The following is a 23,549-nucleotide window of genomic DNA, read 5'->3' as shown; positions in this document are numbered from 1 at the left end:
AGGAACACAATCATCAAACTATCGATGTGCATTTAACTACACAAAGTTGGCAAACACTTAATGCAAACAAGTAATACATTATTGGATAACCAATATTACTACAACATAATAATAGGCATTTTACATTGTCAACAGCTTTCATGTTGGCACTCTAACTATAAGGATGTTGTAAACTTTTTAACAACGTACCTTACTCAACTAATCAAACAAATCAAATGGGACAACCATGTAGAATTTCTAATAATCTTTAATTCTACCACCATCTATTTGGAGAATGCCAACAATCTAGTCAAGCACAAGTATAAATTTTGTAACTTAAAAAAAAGGAAAATTCAGTAGCATGTTCATCCCCCACAATTGCTCAATGTGTTGTCAATGTCCATGATGTTCTCAAAAATCTTAAATTATGAAGATTGTTAAAAAGCTATCACCTTCGAAGCACATGTTTTAAGATATGATGCACGACTTTCATGGTGGAACTTGAGCTAATAAAGTGGTTGTAAAAGTTAATAAATTGTTTATAACCCTCCTAGTTAAAAAGACATTAATCAATTTTTTATGACTCGTCACTTCTTTAATCAAGTACTTCATTCTTGAATATAAGATCGAAATAGAGATAGAGACACAGAGAGACTTTCTTTTTACAATTAAAAGGTAAGAAATGTAAAACACCCATTTGACAATATGGGCATGAAGTACTCAAGCATTAATGCAGATGCTTGTAGACTATGAGATAATGTTCTTATGCAAATAGCTAATGAGCACAAGCTTATATTGAGAAGGGGTGAAAGAATACAAGATAATCCTTGTAACTTTTTCAAATCAACAACTAGAATCTTCAAAATATTAACAATTACAAACACAAGAATATAACTCGTGCTAATATCAATTCTAATCATAGTTACAAGATCCATACCCGTCTTGGAGATGTAGGAGCATCTTGGGGTAGTTGGCAATCCTGTATGTTGCAATGGCTTTTAATCTTGGTGTTGGTGAACTCGGTTGAAGATTGGTGATGCTCAGTCACTTGAGTAGTAGCTCTCAGTTTGAAGATGTAGTTTCCTCGCGTTCACGAGGGGGACTTGGTTATGCTAAAGGGACTCGATGTTCCACTCGATAGAACTCGTTCTCAATCAACTCGGAGCTCGGTGGATGAATGTGCTAGGTATGTTTGGTGGTTCTTGTTGTTGATGCTCAATGATTTGATTCACCAACTAATTGTTCTTGAATGTTTGGTCAACTAACTAGTGCATTTAATTTGTGTTGTATTTGATAGTGACGTGGATAATTGTGGGATTCGTGAGGACCTATTCTTGGGCTTGACTCTTTCTCCTGTGTATTTAATGGTTGTTGTAAGCTGACTTAAGGCATCTTGTGTTCCAGAGAGTTCTATTTGCAATAGGCCAACTTGTGGACATGCAAGTATAAAAGAACAATTTTGGGTAGTCTTGTAGGCAGTCAGAAGAGGGGAAAGGAAGTAGCGAGTTAGCTAGCGAGGAACAGTTGGAAGGGGCAAAAAGTAGCAAAGCTAGTAGCTAAGTGTAGGCTTAGGAAACAAGAAGGTTACCTGGTGGCTTGCGAGCACAAGTTTAGATCTTTCTTGGGGTTCTACCAAATTGTTATGGAGTTATAAATCTAGGCTAGCTAGGGTTTGTTTGGATCTTGTGAGATCTTGCAGAACTGTTACTGTAAATGCTTTGTATTTGGTCGTAGCCGGGAAGGCCTTACAGCCCGACATGTAATCAATTATTGATGAATAACGAAGTTGACTTCCTATCAAATCTTGTGTCATGTTGCGCTTCCACTAAAATATTTAGCAGCTTGGCTGAAAAGTCTGTTTTCACACCCTCCAACCTAGAGGAGGTTGCGTCACTTGGACTTGGCAAGCATAAATTGGACTTGGACTATCAGGCCTTGACAAGACTCAAGGATGTCTCAACAAAGTAGAAAATCGAAGGAATTCAAAAACTTTGATGGATTTAAATCTGGTTTCATGCACTCTTATTAAGTAAACCTTAAAGACACAATAACATCATCAAATAGATGCTAATTTGATTGCACATACAAGTATACCTTGATCACATAAGTGTAAATGCAAATTTTAGCAGAATGAAAAAGCACACTTAGATATTAAAAAATTCCCAAATGTATAAAAAACTCATGGCACATGAAACCCATGACATCAAATGTTCCAAACAAATATCAAAACAATAGCTATATGTCTATGGTGTCTAAGGTAGGTCTTGGATACTACAACAGCCATAGAATACTTTTGACTATGAATATATACAAATATTTGCAACAAGAGATATGTACTATGCAGATGTGTTTTATCACAATTTATCATCGGCCTCTACTACCTTAGACTTACAGTTAGATGATGGACTGGGGGTATCACCAAAACGAGGTTGAGGTAGCTCTACTTGAGGGTGAGAAAGAGAGAGACTAAGAAGGGAGAGAGGAGAGTGTGAGATAGAAAGAGGTAGAGAGGGGAATACATGAATAGCGATAAGGAGAGAGATAAGTCTAGAGTATAGGGGAGATAGAGAGCAAGAAAATTCTAATAAGAGCCCATTGTTTACTAAAATTTGACTGTCTAAAAAATTCTAAGATCTTCTCAAATCTAGATTTGCATCATAACTCCTAGGGATCTAAAACCACTCTCAAACATCCTGCCAATATATACATGAAACATGACATATAAGTCACATTCCTTATACTTTAAATGTTATATTTCATTTATACATTCTAATGAAGAGAACAAGATTGACTTGAAGATAAAGATGGGGAATTAGATATTATGTTTCTTCTATTTTGGGGGGACAGGTCATAAACCAAAAGCATTGAAATTTTATTAGTTTTTTCAAAGATGGTCAAGATTTAAAGCAATTTGATGATGCTAGGCAAGTACAAGTGAGGGGTCTCAGTGACTCTTGAACAAATTCAACTGAATCCAAGCTCGATCCCTAGGACTGACCAGGTCGGACTCAACTTGCAACTTGTTGAGTCCATGCGAGTCTCATTTGTCGAAAATTTCTAATATTGGCTACTTGGCGCAACATATGTTATATTCTTGCCCAAATGTGAAGAGACAACTATTCTTCAAGCAAACAACCTTACCAATATTTTGTCTACCCAAAAGATTATTGATTATAGATGCTAATAGTACTGCACCTAACTTCTATCTAAGATAGTTCAACCCCCTCAAAAAATGTCAATATCTTTAAGGCATCAACAAATTTTGTATTGGCCCTTTTCTAATGGTCAAGAAGAATGTTAATAGAATTGATAATCTTCGTTATGATCTATACTAGAGCCTCACTCCATATCACCTTCTTTATTTGCCTCTACTAGCAGTTCTGTTTAAAGTCTGTGATTTCTTTCGTGTTATTATTTTAATATGGGTGGCTTTAAGCATACTAATTTCTCTAGGCTTTAAACCTCCTATTAAGTTTTTTGGCTCCATAGATTTTAGTCTTGATTTAGTTCGATCTTTTTTTCTTGCTATATTTGAGAGAAGACATTTAATACTCATAATGAGCTATTTAACTTTCTCTTCTTTTCAGTCTAATTCATCTACTTGATCACATGAGATGATTAGTAGAATCTATTTGTGTCCAACAGAAACACTTAAAAATTGATTTAATAAGAAAAAATAATAATTTCTGTCAAAATTTAATAAATCAGCAATAACCAAACAAATATGCCTCTATAACATATCTTGCATAAAAAGTATATAGCAACAATTAGTAGGCAGCCTCTCTTTCTGTTCTGAAATGGTATTTATATACAAAAACAAAACTACATAACAAAGAGGTTTGGGGTTTTCTTGTTATAGTGTGAAGAATCAACTTAGTCAAAAAGGACGTTATGTTCTATTATTTTAACAAAATCACTGGGCAACAAGACCAGGAGCAGTAATAACAATATTCGATGAGCAAACTATATAAACTACAAAATACACATAATTTTTTACCGCATGTATTCTCAGCCAAATTACAGATGGGCATGAAAATGAGAAACGAGAAGGTGACTGACCTTTAAACCGATCATCTGGATAAACTGGGACATCAAAGTACACTAATCCTCTTCGATATAACCCAAGTATTATTTGAGGATCAAACAACACAAACAAATTTGCCTCCTCTTTACAGATTTTGTCTATTGTTGCCATCTCATCTTCTGTGAGTTTCTATCCAAGAAGATATGATTAAAGAATTTAGAGCCTGAATAACAGATTTTTAATTTAACCTGAATGCATAAGAAACCAACATGCTTGTACCATTGAATGTTATTCTATAATTGTAGATAAGCATGCAAATATATTCAACTAAGCATACATAAAAACATAATAATAATCAGATAAGTAATACATGCCAACAAACAAACAAGAAGCAGCTACAAATAAAGTCTTCTGTAAAGAAAACCTTTAGTAGGAGTCAGAAGAGTAGTTGTAGTCAAGGTAATCAGACTACATCATTGGTACAAATATCAACTTGCAGCACCAACACTTTCCAACTAGCCAAGATATTAAATTGAACTTCTGTTCCTATAATGATAGCAATGTATCCACTGAAAAAGAAGCATATCGAAAATTTATTTTTTGACTTTCATGCAAGCAGGAGAATAGTGACAACTACATTTTATGGAGCAGACTCAAACTCACCCGAAATTCCTCCAAGGTAAAGTTGACAAGACAGACACCCCACCATGGTTCAATTGGGAAATCAACTGGCTCTGTTAGCAGGAACTCCTTGACTATTGATTTGTTAATCTTCCACATAATTTTCTGCATGAGGATCATTATTCCAGTTAACAAAAATAAAATAATAACCCCAGAAAAATAGCTTAGTTTTATTTTATTCCAGCAAAAGCTGATTAATATAAAAAAACACACAAAAAAGAGTAATCTAAGCAAGCTTTGAATTTCTAGTCCCATGGCATTTTAAAAAATTGCTCAAACAAAGATGATAACCAATTACAAATAAAATAAGAGCAATGGATTATATAAATCTACATTTGTCATTAACACATGTTATGTCGTCCAATTGCAGAAAGTCACTAATTCTCTTTTCAGTTCTTAAGTTATAAATTTAAATGCGCATGGAGTTATCATATTCATGTCGCCAAGAACATTGCACTTAGCCATGCTTCATATGAGACAGCAATGCTTCAAATTTTATTTTCATGATGCTTGTCCGCTTCTGCAATTAGATCGCTGCTTTAGTTATGAACACAAATACCGGTGTTGCTTCCACACTGAACCAATATTAGGAACAAAGGCAAGACACATATTGACTCCAGTTCTTCATTTTAGTCTAAAAGGCAGCAACAAGTCAACAGGTATTGAAGGGAGCAGGAACAAACTTGGGTCAGGTGTCTACAACATACAAAATCCTTGTTGCAAATCTCTACATCGCCACTGTTGTCCTGCACCTTGTCACTACAAAATGTAGGTAACACTATGAAACTTTTTCAATAGAGTTTTGCGCTTCTCTGAGATGATTCACTATTTAATTGGCTATGATTGATCAACCAATTGTTCCCAATTCATATAATGAATCCTTTCACTAAGGGCTATCGTCACGTCTTTTTGTTTTTTTATATTTTGATAGCCTATGCTTGACTTTTTAGGCCTTCAACATCCCTTTTTACACTTTTGAGTGTTTGTTTTAGTTGGTTTAGTTTTTTTGTTTCCTTCAAACTCTTGCTTTCATGTTTCTCTTTGATTCGGTATATCTTAGGGCTTAATTGAACTTGTTAGTCAAAAGATATGACTATTTAACTACCCAAAAAGTGTACTATCCAAGCTCAATTGCATATTTTTTTTTAATGATGTTATATTCTAATGTTGAGTTGCACTTTTTGAAAAATATAACTTAAATTCACTTTACATTTTGTGTTTAAGTTACTTTATAACTTAAATTTATCACTAAGTCATTATAGTGCACTTTATGTTATATTTTGATTTTGAACTACTTTTTAATATTTCACTTAAGTCACTTTATAGTCTATTTTGATGTTGAGATTTACTTTCATGTTTTATTTTTAAACATTTAAGTAGAATGTTGTTTTTTAAACATATTTGTGCGTTATATGTAAAATATATACTGTAATTATGATACTTGACCCCTTTAAGTGATATTTGCTCAATTATCAATTTGACATGTGCTAAATAGATTACTTAAGTGATGCAACTCAACAACATGTCTTTTCTTATAACATGTTACATGCAAATGCATCTAGAGAGTGAGATTCACCTTGGACACCCAAGTGCGTGTTATTTCAAAAGGCATGTAACATGCAATCACCCTCGAAGAGTGCAATTTGCATGTAAAGGCAAAAATAAAACATGCAATCACCCTTGGAGAGTGTGATTTACCCTTGGAGAGTATTTTTAAAACATGCAATAACATCTCTAAAGTGTGATTTGCACTTGAAAGCCAAAAATTAAAAAACATGTCATTGCACTTGGAGAGTGCGATTTTTCTCTTGAAGAGATATGTTTGACTTAGGCAAATGAAAGAGCATAAAATAAAACATGCGTTCACATGTCAAGAGTCTGATTTGCATGTAAAATACATTTTCCAGCCAAAACGTCACATGTAAAAGCCCTCCAAGAGTGTGATTTGCACTATAAATTCACTTAGCATATGCATTTGCTTCATGTGTCTTGAGGAGTTTGATTTTGCTCATAAGAAGAAAACGCTGGAATTAAAAGGAAAAATAAACCATGTGTTTGCATCCCAAGAGTCTAATTTGCCATTGAGGGCATGAATTCCTCTAAAAACATTCCATGTAATGGCATCTTTAGAGAATGATTTGCATTAGAAGTCACAAATGTATGCATTTTCTCCTCATATATTTCCTCCTCATGTAAATGCATCTAGAGTCCATGTTTTTCACCAATACATGCAAAAACGTCTCATGCAAAAGCATTTTTAAAGCACGTTTTTCACCAAAAAAGCCCATATACATGCATTTTCCAAAAACATTTGCATGCAAAGGGTGTTTGAGACCATGTTTTTGGCATCTTGAAGAAAAAACGCTCAGGTTCTTGGGACTTCTAAGTCTGATTCACATCAAAAACGTTTGAAGGAAGAAGGTTGCAATAACATCTTGCTTATTCATGCACATGTCTTTGCCCTTGGAGACCACAATTTGCATTAGAACTCTAAATTTTTCAGACTCTTGGCTGTTGCATGGGTTTGCACTTGGAGAGCCCGGTTTTGGAGAAGACTTGTTCATCCAAACTTCCTCTTTCCTCCTTTTTTGGCTCACTAAGCTCCAAATAAGTAGAAGGATTCAACTTTTTTTGTAGTTTTTACTTGTTTTGCTACAATATTGTATTGTTTGGCTCATTTTTGTCTATTTGTTCAAATGCAGCCCTTGTCTTTTGTATTTTGTCTTTAACTAACTCTCATTGTAGATGCAAAAACTCTTCCAAATTCCAAACACAAAAATTGCATGTAAAGGGATATTTTAAAGTGTGTCATGTTTGAGTCAATAGCAAGAGGTAAGTTGTTGTTTTGTTTTTAGTTTTCTCTTTCTTGTTTATTGCTTTTTTTTTATTGTTTTTGGAGAAAAGTTGAAGTTTTTCACCCGAGAATGCAAGTGCATTTCCATGTTTCCATCTCCCACACTTTATCCATTTTCCAAACTCGCTTATTTCCCACTTTCTTGTACATGTAATCACACTCTTTACACCTGATTGCAGATTTTACACAATGTAAAATAAGTAGTTTTCACCACATGCAATGACATCTAGAAAACCGGATTTGGGTGAAAACTCACATTTTAAAGCACCCAAACTCTCATCTTGTACATACCCATATGCATCCAACTTGCATTCTTGGTCACCGAAAGCAAAAGCCTCTTTTTGCCCACATGCAATCGACCATCTTAAACTCGATTTTGGCCAATTTTTTGCCTAAAATACAAGAAGTCTTAAACATTTCAATCTTTCCAAAGTGTTCAATAAGTATCTAATCCATACTTCAAACACCTATACTTATTGGCATTGTTGTCCTGCATTTTGTCATCACAAAATGTAGTTAACAGTATGAAACTTTTTCAAGCTTAGTTTCGCATTTCTCTGAATTTAGTTCATTATTTAATTGGTTAATATTGATCAACCAATCAATATCAATTGATATAATGAATCATTTTACTGAAGGCCTTCATCAAGTTGTTTTTGTTTTGCTTTATGTTGAGTCTTTGCTTGATTTTTGAAGCCTTCACAGTCCGTTCTTTGTTTTTCAGTTTGCGTTTGCTTGTTTTTAGTCCTTTGGTTTTGCTCATGTCATGCCTTTCGTTTTCCCCTTCAATTCGGTCTAACCCAGAGGTCAATCGGTGTTGTCAGTCAAGAGATATGGTCATTTTAGTGCCACAAAACTGGACATTTTAGGTGCAACAGCACGAATTAAAAATATGATGTTATATTTTCATTTTGACATTCACTTTTTGAAAATATAACATTTTAGTCACTTTTTGTTATGTTTTTAAGTTACTTTATCTTTTAAATTATAACTTAAAGTGACTATAGTGCACTCTATGTTATAATTTTAAGTTGAGTTACTTTTTAATTTTTCACTTAAAGTGACTGTAGAACTATATAGTTACTTTTTAAATTTTTTATTTTTAAATCAAATACTTATATAAATGTCATTTTAATATAATGTTTATGTATTATATTGATTAATATGATGCATAAATGTTATTTTTGACCCATATTGATGACATTTTTATAAAATTAAGTGAAATACATAACTTAAATGCCTCAAAGTGGACTTTTTATTTGCAAATGCATGTAAAAATCTATGAAAAGTGGAAACTTTTCATGTTTTGCATATAAAAACTCATTTTGAGAATACTTTTCATGTCATTACATCGAAAACTTGCAAAAGTGGACCTTTTTGATGCAATGATATGAAAAGTTGAGTTTTTGTGCTTATGCATCAAAAAGGTGAGACATGTTTTTAAAACATGTAAGTGACTCTAAAAGGTCCGATTTTGGAGTCTAACACATTTTAAAATATGCAATGAGCTTCAAAAAGTGAGATTATGTCTAAAGACATATTTTAAAACATGCAATGGACTCTAAAAGGTCTGATTTTTCCTTCCAACATGTTTTAAAATATGTAATGAACATAAAAATGTCCTATTTTGTGAAGAAAACGTGTTCTTGCTCCAAAAACCTCCAATTTTGACCATAACTAGAGATTTTCTCTATGGATTTGGATGAATTCACTTGCATTCAGAACATTTTGGAGTGGTGGTCATTTTGTCTTCATAAAAAATGAGTTCCATGAGCTGAAAAATGTTTTTTGGGAGTCCAAATCTAGGGCACATTTTTGAAGAAAAACTCCAAATTTCTTCATTTTTGCTCATAACTTGAGTTTTACTCAATGGATTTGCATGGGATTCGTTCCATTTGAAACATTTTTGCATGGCAATGAGTTTCTTTGCTTCTAAAATGGATTCATTTGCCTCAAAAACGTTTTTGAAACTTTCATGATGAATCACGTTTTTGCTTAAAATGCCCGAAAATTTCGGGTTTTAATCCGCTTTTATGCATTTTCAAGCCACTTTTTTGCATTTTGATCCATGTCTATCCATTTGGAGAAGTTGTTTTTGCATTCACAAGTCAAAAATGACTCAAAAACATGCATTTTTTGGCCATGTTTTTGCAAAAACGGCCCAGATTTTTGCATTAAAAAGTCATGTTTTTGTTCAAAAAACTCAAAAGAATGCATTTCCAGCGCATACCTTTGATCAAGAGGGGTTGTTTTTGAGTTTTAAATGCATGATATTGTCTTTGGAGACTATTTATTTGGCACTTTCATGTCAAATTCGACCATTCAATGTCCATTACATGCAAGTGCGGAAAAAGTCAAAAGATTGTTTGAAAATTCGGATTTAAGGGAGAATTTGTTTTAAGTCTATAAAACTTGTTATTTTGGCTCTTTCTCTTCCATTTTTGGCACTTAATCTTCATGTAAGTGGAATCTTTCTAACTTCCTCATCAATTCATGCTTATCTTGTTATTTACATGCATATTATTGCTTGATGATCGCGATTTCTCCATATATATGCCATGAAAAGTGCATTTTGCCTTTAAAAAGAATGAAAACTCTCATTTTCACACTTTTGGAATTTCCCCAAACCCCAAATTCGAAATTGCATGTTGAAGTGCATTGCATCTTGACATGTTTGAGTTTTTTGCCAAAGGCATGTGTTTGTTTTGTGCTTGTTTTTGTATTTTGCTTATTTGCATTTCGGTTTTTTCTCCATTTTGGAAGAAATTGCAAGTTCTTTCCCAAGAACTTGAACACGTTTCACTTCACTCCACTTTCGATTTCCATGTCACAACACTTCGCATCACATCCAACAAATGCGATTACATGTTTTAAATCTCATTCGCCACCTGCACATGCATGTAATCTCATTTTCTGCCTCCATTTTCACCCATCTCACCTTTTGCTTCCATTCGCACGACATGATTACATGAAATGTCTTACGTGTAATTGCATCCAAAAGGTCCCATTTTGATCAAAAGTCATATTTTGAAAAGACAAAAAGTCATTTTTGCTTTCCGTGTACTTTGACTTCTTCCTTTCTCCAAAAGTGACTATATAACTCATTATCTCACCTCCATGTTTCATTTCCATCTTCACATATGCATTCGCACTTACATGAATAAGTACATGTTTCCACCTCATAACATATTTTACATGTTACCCTTCATCCGCATATATATGTAAAGTGTATCTTTCACTCGCACTTGCATCTCATTTCACCTTCCACCTTCCGTTATATGTTGCATTTACATATAATCCATTTTCTGTGCAAGGACATCTTGAAAGCCCAAGTCACATTTTGAAAATCAGCAATCTCCACTTGCACACATTCCCATGCATCAAGCACTTTATAGCAAAAAAAAAAAAGGTTAAAGATGTTGATGAAAAGTTATTCTGAGTTTACATCTGGACATCGTCAAGAAGGTTTTCAAAGTGTTAGAGAATCCAGAATATGCCAATCTACAAAGGAGAATTCACGACAACTTGAACGAGAAAAGCTGAATCACATTAAGTTTCCACATGACAACGGACAACTCATCAAAGTCAGAGGTTACAAAAAGATGCAAGACCATGATTATCAACATGAATACAACAGTACAAGATACAGGAACTCTCAATCCTGTTATCATCTGAGATTGCATCATCAAGTACAAGGCCCTTTAGAATTGTTCCCTTCTCTTTCGTCTTCTTTCTTCTTTTTTCATGTTTTTAGTTGGAGAAGATGCATTACATGAAAAATTGTAATTACATGTAATGCGAGTTACATGTATGTAAAAAGATGTAATGTGAGTTGTATGTGCAGTTGCATGTAACCTTTTATTTTCTTCTGTAGTTAGACTTGGTTAAAGTTGGCTGAATTGCTCCCACTTTTTCCTCCACCTTTTTCTCAACTTCTTTGCCTATATAAAGGAGTGTCTCCTCATTGTAAAATCATCATTATCTTTATGCAAGAGAGCTCTGGAGAAATTGTGCCAACAAAACTTTGTTTGTGTGAGCATTATTTTGAGAGAAAGTGAATACAAAGGAGCATTTGAGACTTAACTTTGATTAAGTGAAATTGTCACTTGTATGAATTGTAAGCTTTGTCTATAATTCATTCAAGTTATCTTTGATTTGTACCATCTTTTGTTATTGATATTGTATCTTGTAAATTGATAGAAAAGAGTTAAGAAACAATTGAAGTCAGAGCTTTGACCAGGAACAATTATGAATATCCATAGCTAGAAGCTTTGTCTATAGCTTGTATTTTCATCTTAATTCGCAAAATAGTTAGATTGTTCTTACTTTTAGGAGTCTTTGTGCCCTAATTGTAAAACTTTTACCATATAGAAGTACGACTGGACTTAGAGCCAAACTGGTACATTTTGGCTAGCCTTTGAGTTAGTTAAAGTTTATCGGTATCACTATTTCCAACTCCTGATAGAAGTGTAGTTCAACATTTACTTTGCCCATTATTCGTTCTACAAGTAAGTGGATCCTTTCTTGAAAGTTAAAAAGAAAGGATATTAGTAACACCCTATTTACAAAATCTCTCGACTTCTTGCTTACCTTGAATTCATCCAAGGACCGGTGAGAAGGGGGAGCCTTCCCTTTAAGGTAGGAGAGACTCTGTCTCACACGCTGGCTGGTCATCCTATTTTGCGACTGGATTTTTACCCAACACTGTTGGTTGCAAAATATCCACCCAAAAGGCATTTTCATGTTACGATGAACTCTTCAAGTCAAGAAGGTGTGATTGGAATCAACAGAAGCAATGATTCATTTGGTCTACATACGCTATGGCAGGTCTACCTATTTTGCAATTGGATTTGAACAAGCTGTTGGTTGCAAAATATCCACCTAACACCCACAATCAAAGTCACAATCAAGAATTATCTTGTGTCATACATTGGACAACTTGTTCAGAGTAAAAAGGGCCATAGGCAAAGTTGGCAAATAAAGCCATTGTAGTGTTGAATACAAGTTAAATCATAGTTAGCAAGAAATGTTGTAATGTTCCATTGTTGAGATTACCCTAAAAATTGCCCTAGAATCACAATTAGGGTTAGGGTACTAACTTTGCCAAATAAAATATCTCCTTTAAGCAAGATGAGCTTTGATTAAATTTACAACAGTTGTTAAGATTATTAGGCTGTTGATATATCAGATCAGAATTGGATTCTGATCTTGATTGTTTATCTGCTATTTATACATGTCTATCTGATCTGGAAATTGTCACCTTTTTTGGATTTCTATAATTACTTGATGATGAAAAGGTACAAACTTTTTAATGTCTTTTTCACAAGATTAATTATTATTGTCTGTTTGATACAGTGGTCACAAATCAGATCTGTTACAGGTCTGATCCAGTTTGCCTTTACTACTCACAATGATCTCCCTCCAGTCTGTATTTGTGTTCTGGTAACTGATTGCTGCAGATACTTCAAATTGTCTTATTCAATTAATATCCTTGTCTCTTCTTCTCTATGTCCAATGTCTATTGAATTATCTTCCTTGATCAGAAATCCCTAAGCTATTTCTGTGTTTGAATGGATGGATGTCTTATTTTCTGCTTACGTTTTCTGTTAAGACTACCTTTATGTAAGTCATCCCTGCATCCTCTGGTTTCCCCTTGCTGATCAGTATTCTTCTTGTTTTTCTGCTGATCTCCTTATGTCAGATTCCAGCTTGTATTGACCTTGTCTGGTTGCTTGATTATTTTTTTCTTGATTGATGCCTTCTATCTTATGGATAAAATTCTTCTTGCATTCTGCTTGTCTGCTGTATCTTTGTTGCTTGGCTGCCTGTTGTTGAGACTTTTATGTCTTCTCCTGAGGACAGAAAGGCATGTCTCTCCTTCAGAACCTTTCCAATTCTATAATTGCAGCTCCTCCAGGTCGGAGCTCTTCATAGTTGATTGGGAGTTGCCTTAAATAATAAAGAATTAACACTGATTATTAATGTTGAAGTCAGTTTATATTAATAGTTACTTAGCCACTGTTATTTTTAATAGGATGGCCCTTATTTTGACTATGCAACATCCCTCTGTAGTTAGATGCTTTTTATAAATAGCTTGTTGCTTAATTAAGGGAAATCGTCATTTTTAATAAAATAATAAAATCACTCTGGTTAGTATTCAATAGTTGCATTTTCTTTTAAAACTAGGGTTTCAGATAGGATATGACAAATGCTAACTTCATAATGCAAGAATGTAGCATAATGCATTGCATAGACAACTTGTAGAACAATCCCATCTGTTAGTATCCTAGCTAAGGTTGAACTAGAACATAACCATTTATCTTTCTACTTAATTGTTCCTCTTTGCCAATAAGCTTGCCAACAAAACATGCAGTCATGAAGGCTTCAAGAATATTTAAATAATAAATTCCTCATTTCAATATACACACCAGTCACTGAGACACATGAAAACTTGTCCCCTTGTTCTGTTGTCCCCCCGTCCCCCAAGGCAGTGTAACTATGGTGACAACTAAGTCAGAACATGATTGGTGAAGGAAGAACAAAGAGAAAACATCATCGGTGAACAAGAGTATATGATCGATGACTATAGCAGTATGGTTGACATTATACAAAGCACCTTCAAAGCAGTCAACATAGAAGAGAAATCAAGAGATGTGATCACACATACAGAATCCAAGTGATCATTTAGTTGCATATTTACAACCACAACCTAATTGGTTAACTAGTTAAAAAAGTTTGAACTATCACAAATGTCAAGCAAAGGAAGAACGCTTGAAGACAGAATATTCGAGATCATTGAAAGGCATAGTATAAATGATCCTTTTGGATGATGTGATAATAAAGAGTGAAGGTTATGACATGTTGAGTTGGCACCAATTTGATCATTGGATCAGTATAAGATAGTGTTGGTGCATTGGGAAAGGTAATATGTTTTGACTATCGTAAGTAATTGAGAGGGAAATCCAGTTGAAGGCCCACACAGTCAGGATAAATCATATAGATATCAAGATACGTGAAATGGTTAAAGAGATTAATAGGAAGCTTAAGATTTGAACGAATGGTCAAGATTAAGAGGCAAAAGTTGTGCCTAACAGAATAGTTCTTGAGAAGGTTTGTAACTAATAAAAAAGAAGGAGATTGCGAAGTGTAAAGGTTGCAATCAAGAATCAAAGTAGAGAAGAATTGCAGAAGAACAAAGAATTAATTTAATCTGACAGGCAAGGAGTGTCATAACCAGATCATTGATTTAGTTGTTTCCTAATAGTCACAACAAACAAATCCCCGAATCAGATGAAACTAACAGGCTCTAGTTGTAAATCCCTTAAGCGGATAAACTCCTAAAAGAGTATTTGAGATCCTCTATCAAGGTCCATCCTAGCATATCTGTTTGTAGTTCTAACAAGGTACAAATCACCCCTAATATGGTAAACCCTCAGAAAGGGTATTTGTAAGCTCCTAACAGAGCAACTCATTTACTGTAGTAGTGAGCTTGTGGGTACCATCCCCACTGTGGTTTTCACACTTTAAAAAGGTTTTCCACAACACCAAAATCACTCTGTTATGTGTGATGGTTGTATGGTTGAATCATATAGTTATATTTTATTTACTTGCATCATTTACATGTTTTACTGTTTGTAAGTTAGTATTTCAGTTTAGCAAATCGGCGGTTGAATTTTTATATTACCTATTTATATTGATTCACCCGCACCCCCACCCCTCACACCCCCACCCCAGTACTTAAGAATCGTAATAAAGAATATCTAAGTTAAATTAATAAAATAGCCTTGTAAATTGTAGAGCGCACCAAGCCACCAAACTGGAAAGCTTTGCACTTTGAATTAAGAGGGGATAGTAACAAAGACCCATGTCATAGGAATAACACTTGCTCAAACTAGCCATAAGCTAAACAAAATGCATTAAAACAACCTACTAGAGCTCTCTCGAGACATTGAATCCCTCAACCACATCCACTTAGCTTAGAGGATCTTGAGAATTGCAGCTATAACTTCAACAAACACCAAATTCTTTTATAATTCAGTTGTTTGACATTTCGTCAAACACTTTGCAAGCAAGCTCTGATACCACTGTGAAAATCCAATCTTGGCTATAACATGAACAATTTCCGGTTTCATCAATTTCTTATATCATTTGGATGGTTTGGCATTTTATAAAGCCTTGGCAAGTATACAGCCAGTTCTGATGTGACTAACATAATTCAACTTTATATCCAATATTTGAAATGATTTAGAATTTCCAGCAAGACTTTTGTTTTTAATGCTTCACAACCCACAACTTGCAATACCAAAGACAGTATGGAAATATAGAACATTAACTTACAATTTCAGATCAGTATTTTATTCATTCAAAACTCAGAAGATATTACATCTCAGAACCTGATTTGGAGGCAAAGGGCAAATTCTCCAAGTCCACATAGCCACTTTGGCTTCAGCCTGTTCTTCTATACTAGCAACCGCTTCTCCCTTTCCTAGTGTGAGCTTGCAACTAGAACACAAGTCTGTGATTATGTTTGCAGATTTCAAATAACACCCAGCACTGACTGATATAATGAACGGCAACAATGATTTCAAGCCCAACTTGTGTCAGTATGTCTCAGACCTGACGTTGGAATGTGAAGTATTGTTGGATGCTGCAATTGGTAGAAGTTATATAGACGCCTCAACACAGATTTCAATTTCCAGCTTATGCCAAAGTTGCAGCCCAGTCACTTCGTAATCAGAATTTCACTATGCACATCAAACACTTATTTTGTAAACAACACTCTTGCCAACAGGGAATTCTGGATGCCCAGGATGATGTAATATAGATGCCCTACTTGTAATCATGAATTACACATAGATTGGGTTTAACTAGAGAGTTTGATACCTGAAAGAAGTACGCCCTTCTCTGATTTAAGCAACCAAATAATGGTCAATTTTCCTTAGTGCAATAACCGTCCAGAATGCTGGTTACTTTGGCCGCCCAAGAACAGCAAAGAATTGACATCCAATGTCAAATCAATCCTCCCAACTTCAATCTGTGATTTCTTCAGCCAATAACCGGTATGGATAAGGAGACATTGAATGAATATGGATTCAATTTCCTAGCACAATCAAACCCAGCTAGCACTTCAGATTTCAGAACTTCTCCACACAAAATTTCTCCAATGCTTAAAATGTATACAGATCCCTTGCTCGGAATAGCTTCTCAGACACAGAAATAAAAATGAGAAGCTAATGCAGTGTTTGCATACAATTTCCAGAATTATCTTCAATCTCAGCAGTGACTATAAACAATCTTCAGGAATGGAATTCACAATACCTCAGCTGTGAATTACCCATGACTTCTCAGAACTCCAGATCAAGATTATTCTCCTTGGCCACAGGAATACAGTAGGAGAATGTTGGCCAAGTGTATGCTTCAGCACAATTGCCAAGAACTTCTCAGACGAGACCCTTATACTTTGACAAGGGCTCACAAATCAAAATCTTAAGAAAAGCCACAAAAGCAACAAAAGCAAATATATAATCAAGTGTGTTTTTCTCAATGAAATGAGCTCATATTTATAATGCCTTTGTTGACAAGAGTTTCCAAAATAACTCAACTTCTGAAATTGTGAAAGTTTCCCAAAGAACTCAACTCTTGAAACTTTCCAACTTAACTCTTTTGGCAACTTTCCAATGATAACTCAATCTTCAGCTTAGGTGAAATTATAAAGTTAAATTATAACTTTATAAATAGCCATTTAATTAAATAATAATAATAATTTGGCCACTAAAAAGATAATAACTCCCAAAATACTCATCATTTAAATATGCCATCTAAAATAGAAGTCATACCTATTATTTCTCCATGTGACCAAATGCACTTTCCAAAAATAGAAAGGGTCCATCTTGATCAACACCAACTTACCACAAATAGTAAGTACACAAAAATAAGGTCAAACAAAGTCCGATCTGAGCCAAACAAAAACCAACTTGTAGCTTACTAAGATGTGGAGAAGATAAGACCCTCCCAAGCCAAGCCACTACCACAGAAGACCCTCTATCCACAATAATTAGCCTACAAGGATCACAATAATAGGCTAATCCTTGAAACTCTGATGCCGACAAAATGGGGACATTACAAGAATATAGAGAAAACTAGAGATGATCAACTAGGGATCAAAGTTCATTCAACTAGAACATATTACTTTCTTTGACAATACAAAATCTATTTAGAGGACTTTATAGTTGCCAAGAGGAACACAACCATCAACCAACCGAAACTTGTAACTACATTAAGACAACAAACACATAATTGGATTTAGACGAAGACTTGAGAATATGAATTTGTACCTTGTAATCCCCCTAGCATGGTCAACCAGTAATGCCCCTTGTGGGGACTTAGGGGTAGCAAACCCCTATGGGGTCAAGTGGAGACCCAAATTAAAATTTTCAAAGTCAAATAGATCTTCATGGCACACATCATTTTATGATTTATCCAACATATGATGTCAACCAGGGAAGAAAGATGTTGTACAATGGCTGATTGTTATGTGATGAAGGAAGGTTATGCTGAATGCTGAATGATGTTATACTATAAAGAATGGACATTGATGGAGAATTTTCCCAAGGTGTTGTATTGTATGCAAGAAATGCCACGCAATTTGGAGGAGATGATGCTTGACGACAACTACTTTTTGCAGGACATTGCAAATAGTGATCCACTATACACTATGCTTAAAACAAAGTTGTACAGAGATAGAGACAACTCAAAGAAAACTTCATACAGGACAGAGATGATGCCTGTGTTCATCCCTAACATTCAATATAGACTAGATTGTTGTACAATGTACAAGGAAAGTCATATAATTAAGCATGAAAATAGTATGCAGTAGCCAAATTGTACAATAGAGACAAAATGGAGATGCTATACACTATTTGAAGGATACGCCAAACTTCATACAATATGCCAAAGAGGTTGCTATAATGTGCAAGGAGAGTTAATGTATGATTGAAAGGAAGAATAAGTGTAGGATGTGTGGAGCAAGTCTAATTGTAGAAATAAGTCATTGTACAAGCTATAATGCTTTTAATTTTCCATGTGCAACTACATTATCATTCTCTTCGCTCTTCAAAAGAGAGCTTGCCCTTCAAATTTGAAGAAAAGCCTTATCTTGATATTCCATTTTGTGTTGCCCTCAATGGGAATAATTAAACAGGTATTAAAATTAGATTTTGAGTTCCAAATATAAGAATATAATTATTTTCTTGCAATTAATCTCTTGGAGTTGCATGTCAAGAACCTCATTCACTCACATATTCAATTAATCTATATGCAAATATTCCAATAAGTCAAATCATCTTGAAAATAAGCATAGACACATACATTGTATGTGTGTATTTTCACTAAAATAAAAAAGCAACAACATTAGTGACAGCTAAAATATCAGATTATTTTCAAAGATAAAACAAAATACTTTCTATTCTTTCCAGCATAGTCAAATAAGAGGTCACTATCAGTTTTGGTGTGCACCTTAGCTCTACATCTGTTCATGATGTCAATAAATTCATTTCTTCCAATTCCAGTCAGTCTTAAAGCATCTGCAGCAGTGAAATTTGGTATACGATCATATGGTTGCTCTGCATAATAGCAAAAATCCTCATATGATCAGAATTGTATGCATTGCTCTGCATATAAAAAAATATATTGACATGATCATAGATTCACAACCACAATTAGCTGATTTCCACAATCCCAAAAAATTAAAACAAAGTATTGCATGTCATTTACAAACGTTATACTCATACAAGCATCAAAATGAGACCAATTCAAGCTCTCAGAAGGATTCCTATAAACTAATAAAAGCTCTTAACGAATAAGCACACTGGTCACTTCTTAACAATCCCCTTTACTTAGAAACCACATCCCCATTGGAAGCCAACTATGGAAGATCAAGAGCGAAAACTTAGAATTCCATATAGATGTCCCTCTAGAGTTTTGAATTTGGGTCTCCACAACTATAATCAACATTTAAATCAATTATGCTCTACCCCTTGGACACAAACATAAAATCATAAAAAAAATTGCATATTACTAAAAGACTAGAGCATATCTTTAAATTCTTCGTACATGCAAAAGCTTTTAGAATCTTCAAGATCAACAAATTGTTGAAAAGGATAAATGTATTATGAATATTTCCAAATGAAAATATAGAGATCACATATTTTTAGATTCTTTGTACGTGTGCAAAAACTTTTAGAATCTTCAAGATGCAGCAAATTATTGAAAAGGCTGAACGTATCAAGAATACTTCCAAATGAAAACATAGAGAAGATCCTCCTAAAGAAATGATCTTTCTCCTCTATATCCATTTAACAAGATATATTTCAACCAAACTACTTGAGTGTATAAAACAAAACAAAAACCACTGAATAATTAAACATGATGTACCATAATAAATAGAGATAGTCCACAAAATTCCTAGCTTTCAAACACCTAAAACAGTGTTACCAGGTTTAATAACCCAGCCTTTGCCTTAATTAGTTAAAAGTTAAAACCTGTTACAGGCTGAGTTTGCCCAATATTCTGCCAAGTCCGGTGGGCGATTATTGGTATACATCCACATACCCAGGCAGAACACAGAAAACACAGCCGTACCAGTTTAAGCCAATAAGGGTATAGATTGAATGCTAAACTTCTAGGCAAACCTGGAGACACAGTAACATGGTGCTGGATTATACAAGACATGTCCAGAGCAAACCCACTCACCCAAACATAAAAGTCACAAAACAAAAGCAAAACACATTTTCCTATCTCCCATTCCTCATCCACATTGTATGCATGGACAGTATTAGCAAACTGGAGTGCAGAGGCATTTTCATATCTCCATGGTATTGCAATTTATTGCCAGACCAATGAATAGTATTGGTTTTTCATGTGCAATTTGCATTAATATAAAGTTACAAACCAGTTAAATTATCTTTGACATTTGACATTGAACGATCAATTATTGGCTGTAATCTGTATTTAATTTTGTATATTTTATGCAAATTATGGCTATTACGTGTGTGGGTATGGTTGTGTGGATCAGCATGGCTGGGTACAGATGTAGATTATGGCTGTAACATCCAATAATAGCAATATTATATTTATAAAATGATATATTATCAAAAAAACCTTAATTTTACTGTTTCACCAGCTACAGCTTTACAGTGGTGATAATGGAACGTTCTACAGATGGTAGGCTTGACATCTGTTCAGCCCATGGTGAACAAGAAAGAAAACAGATACTTAATGTAAATCACTATTCATTATCAAAATGTTTCTGTACACAGCAATGATATCCATACAATGACAATGACTCTGATTATGATGCCAAATACAAAAGTGTTCGCAACATTTATAATGTACGAAACGGTGCAATGAAACAACACAACTGTCGCCACACCGGTAACTGCTAACCACCCTTTTTCGAACATCATCCCCCCAAAAAAAGAAAAGTCGTCTCTTGGCAACTTTAGAAACTAACAAAATAGGAGACAACAACATACAACATAGAAATAATATAGACTAGGGAGGAGGTTGCGTCCCTAAAGAGCTCTGTTGTCGGCGCAACTCGTACACTTGATCCGTCTGGATGCGTAAATCCTTCTGAGTCCACGTATTAACCTCTACTACTTCCTTCAGAAGAAGCGTTGCATCCATAGCCTAGGCCTTAGCTGTTTGCAATTCCTGCTCGGTCATCTGTAGTCTTTGTTCGGCCATCTCCTTGTCTCACAAAAGCGTTGCGCGCTCAGCTGCCCACGCTGCCTACTGACTAACCAAGTCAGCAGCTAGCTTCTCTCAAGTCTCCCTCTCAACCGTCATAGATCTCTCAACTGCGATCCTTTCTTATGTCCTATCCGCCTCTGCACGCCTGTGAGCATAATAGACACCTTTATATAACCTCACTATCTCGTGCGCCAGCTTCTCCATCGGAGTGTTGCACAGTCCCAGCTCAGACTCGATGACCCAATCAGCTAACATCTCTGGTGTCTCAACTGCTAACCATCCCTTGTCCTCAAAGCAAGAGCGAAACTGCTGAGGACAAACCCCTCGAAGATAAGCCCGGATCAAATGCAACTCTCTCCAACACATCAAAGCCTGTAATGCAATGTGTGTCCTTTCTTTAGCGCAACCCGCATAGCTCTAAGGTAGTCCCTACATCTATCCACATCTGACCCATAATCCTCCTTTGCCACATCATCCATCGTCCATTCCCCATCACTATCCATCTCTGCCTTGCCTGCAGTAGCCACCTCCACATCCGATGCGGCCTCCTCTCTGGGCGCATCCTCGGTCTATGGAACTCCCACCTCCTGTGGCTCTAATACAGCAGCTGGTCCTAGGGATACCCCTCCATGCCCTAGGGACTGAATGGAAGGACCGACCTCTGCAGGAATGAGTCAGAACTACTGTCGCAGGAATGCACTCGCTCTGTCCATCACCTCCATCTTCTCAGGCTGAGCTACTTGCATCGGTTGCATGCTCTCATCGAGTTGTGGTGGCCGTACCAATGAAACTAGTTGTACTAGCACATCTGGCTAGGCTGGCTGGGCGTCGACCAACAAAGAGTTAGAGATAGTGACCACAGTGTTCGAGCCAATCACATCTAATCAAACCTAAGGTTCAGACTCTGGCGCTGGCGACACTATCATCTCTGAGGCTGGCTCTGTTGGTGCAACGGAGTCTAGGGAAAAACTCTATGGAGGCATGCCCTCGGTCGTGGCCATCGGTGGAACAGCATTTGTCGTGGCCATCGATGGAACATCTGTCGTGGCCATCGGTGGAGTCAATGATCAGTGCATGTCTTTGGCCAAACAAAGGAATGAGCGAATGGTGGCAGTCAAGTGCACTGAAGTTGGCAACTGGGGAGGGGTGAAGAATGTGGACCTGCTGGCCGCCGCGTCGCTACCAACTTTCGTCGAAGTACTTTCTTCCACGGATTCGGCCCCACTGCTCTCTATAGTGTCCTCCCTTCAGCTATCAGTGTCTCTGTATGCCTCCAACCCTTGTAACACCTTCTATCCAACTGCAGTCCCACCTGTGTCTAAATGTCTCCAATAAAATATCATGGGTTCTCCTAGCGCCAATTTCCCCCTCGAAGGGACTTCAAAATCGTCAAGTGGAACTTGATGAAGGGTTGCCTCCAAAAACAAGTCGATGGCATGGTGCGGCATGAAGTATGTCCAGTGTTGGAGTGTCATAAACTCCTCCATCCTGTCGGCAAGGACCATGGCCCAATCGTACATGGTACCATTCATGATGTCGTTCATGAATGTAATCTGCAGCAAAGCTATATCCGAAGCCCAACTTGCCCCTGTCAACCTACTCTTGATGACATCCATGATACATTTCCAATGGCCCTCCTGAATAAAATCTCTCCATAGCCCTCTGCTCTTGGCACCCTTTACCACTGACTCCATTTCCTCTGGCGTAAGATCGCGGCCTACTAATTTCACCCAATATTCTTTTCGTTCCTGTGACAACTTGCGGTTCTTGATCTCCACTTTCCGACCTCCTTGGCCAGGAATGCCAAAGATCCTACTGAAATCCCTCAATTTGAAGGAAACTGTCATATGGTGCTGCTTGTAAACAAATGTATTGGTTCTGTTGTTCCTATTGTACGATTCTATCATAATTTGTAAAATCAACTCCATCAGCCGAATGGAAAATACTGGAAGTTGTATTGCCCAATGTACTTGTGCTCGTACCAAAATTTGTTTAATTACCTCTGCATCTAGAGTTTCTTGCCACCATTTCCAACACTCGCTACCATTTAGTCCTTCAAACTGGACCGTGAGGTGTGAGAGGTCAGCCTGCACTTTTTGCTTCTTATTACTGGATGTTGTTGGCCCTGCAACTCGTATTCCAGAAGCCAATACTCTTGCATTCTTTTCCATATTTGCTTTCAACTAGGTTTTCCACTGCTTTCTTTTTCCTGCGGATTCTATAATAACGGTTTCTTGCTTTGTCTTTTTAATGTACAAA

At 35.8% G+C, this 23,549-nt stretch overlaps 1 protein-coding gene across 1 annotated transcript in view; it reads right to left on the bottom strand.

Annotated features, from left to right (window-relative positions):
- The window catches only part of LOC149532529 (FAM91 carboxy-terminus protein), a 170,019-nt gene that overhangs the window by 95,480 nt on the left and 50,990 nt on the right, over positions 1–23,549 (bottom strand). Inside the window, exons 5-7 of the mRNA XM_089804375.1 lie at positions 19,053–19,159; positions 4,667–4,789; positions 4,039–4,192 (exon numbers count right to left, since the gene is read on the bottom strand). Coding sequence (XP_089660501.1) covers positions 4,039–4,192; positions 4,667–4,789; positions 19,053–19,159 — 384 coding nt within the window. The remainder of the gene's footprint in view (positions 1–4,038; positions 4,193–4,666; positions 4,790–19,052; positions 19,160–23,549) is intronic.

The sequence above is a fragment of the Cupressus sempervirens genome, chromosome 10 (genome assembly GCF_028749045.1).
Source record: "Cupressus sempervirens isolate cs-2001-9-10 chromosome 10, ASM2874904v1, whole genome shotgun sequence".
Taxonomy (NCBI): domain Eukaryota; kingdom Viridiplantae; phylum Streptophyta; class Pinopsida; order Cupressales; family Cupressaceae; genus Cupressus; species Cupressus sempervirens.
The sequence above is the reverse complement of the archived record's forward strand: the minus strand, read 5'-3'. Positions and strand labels throughout refer to the sequence as shown.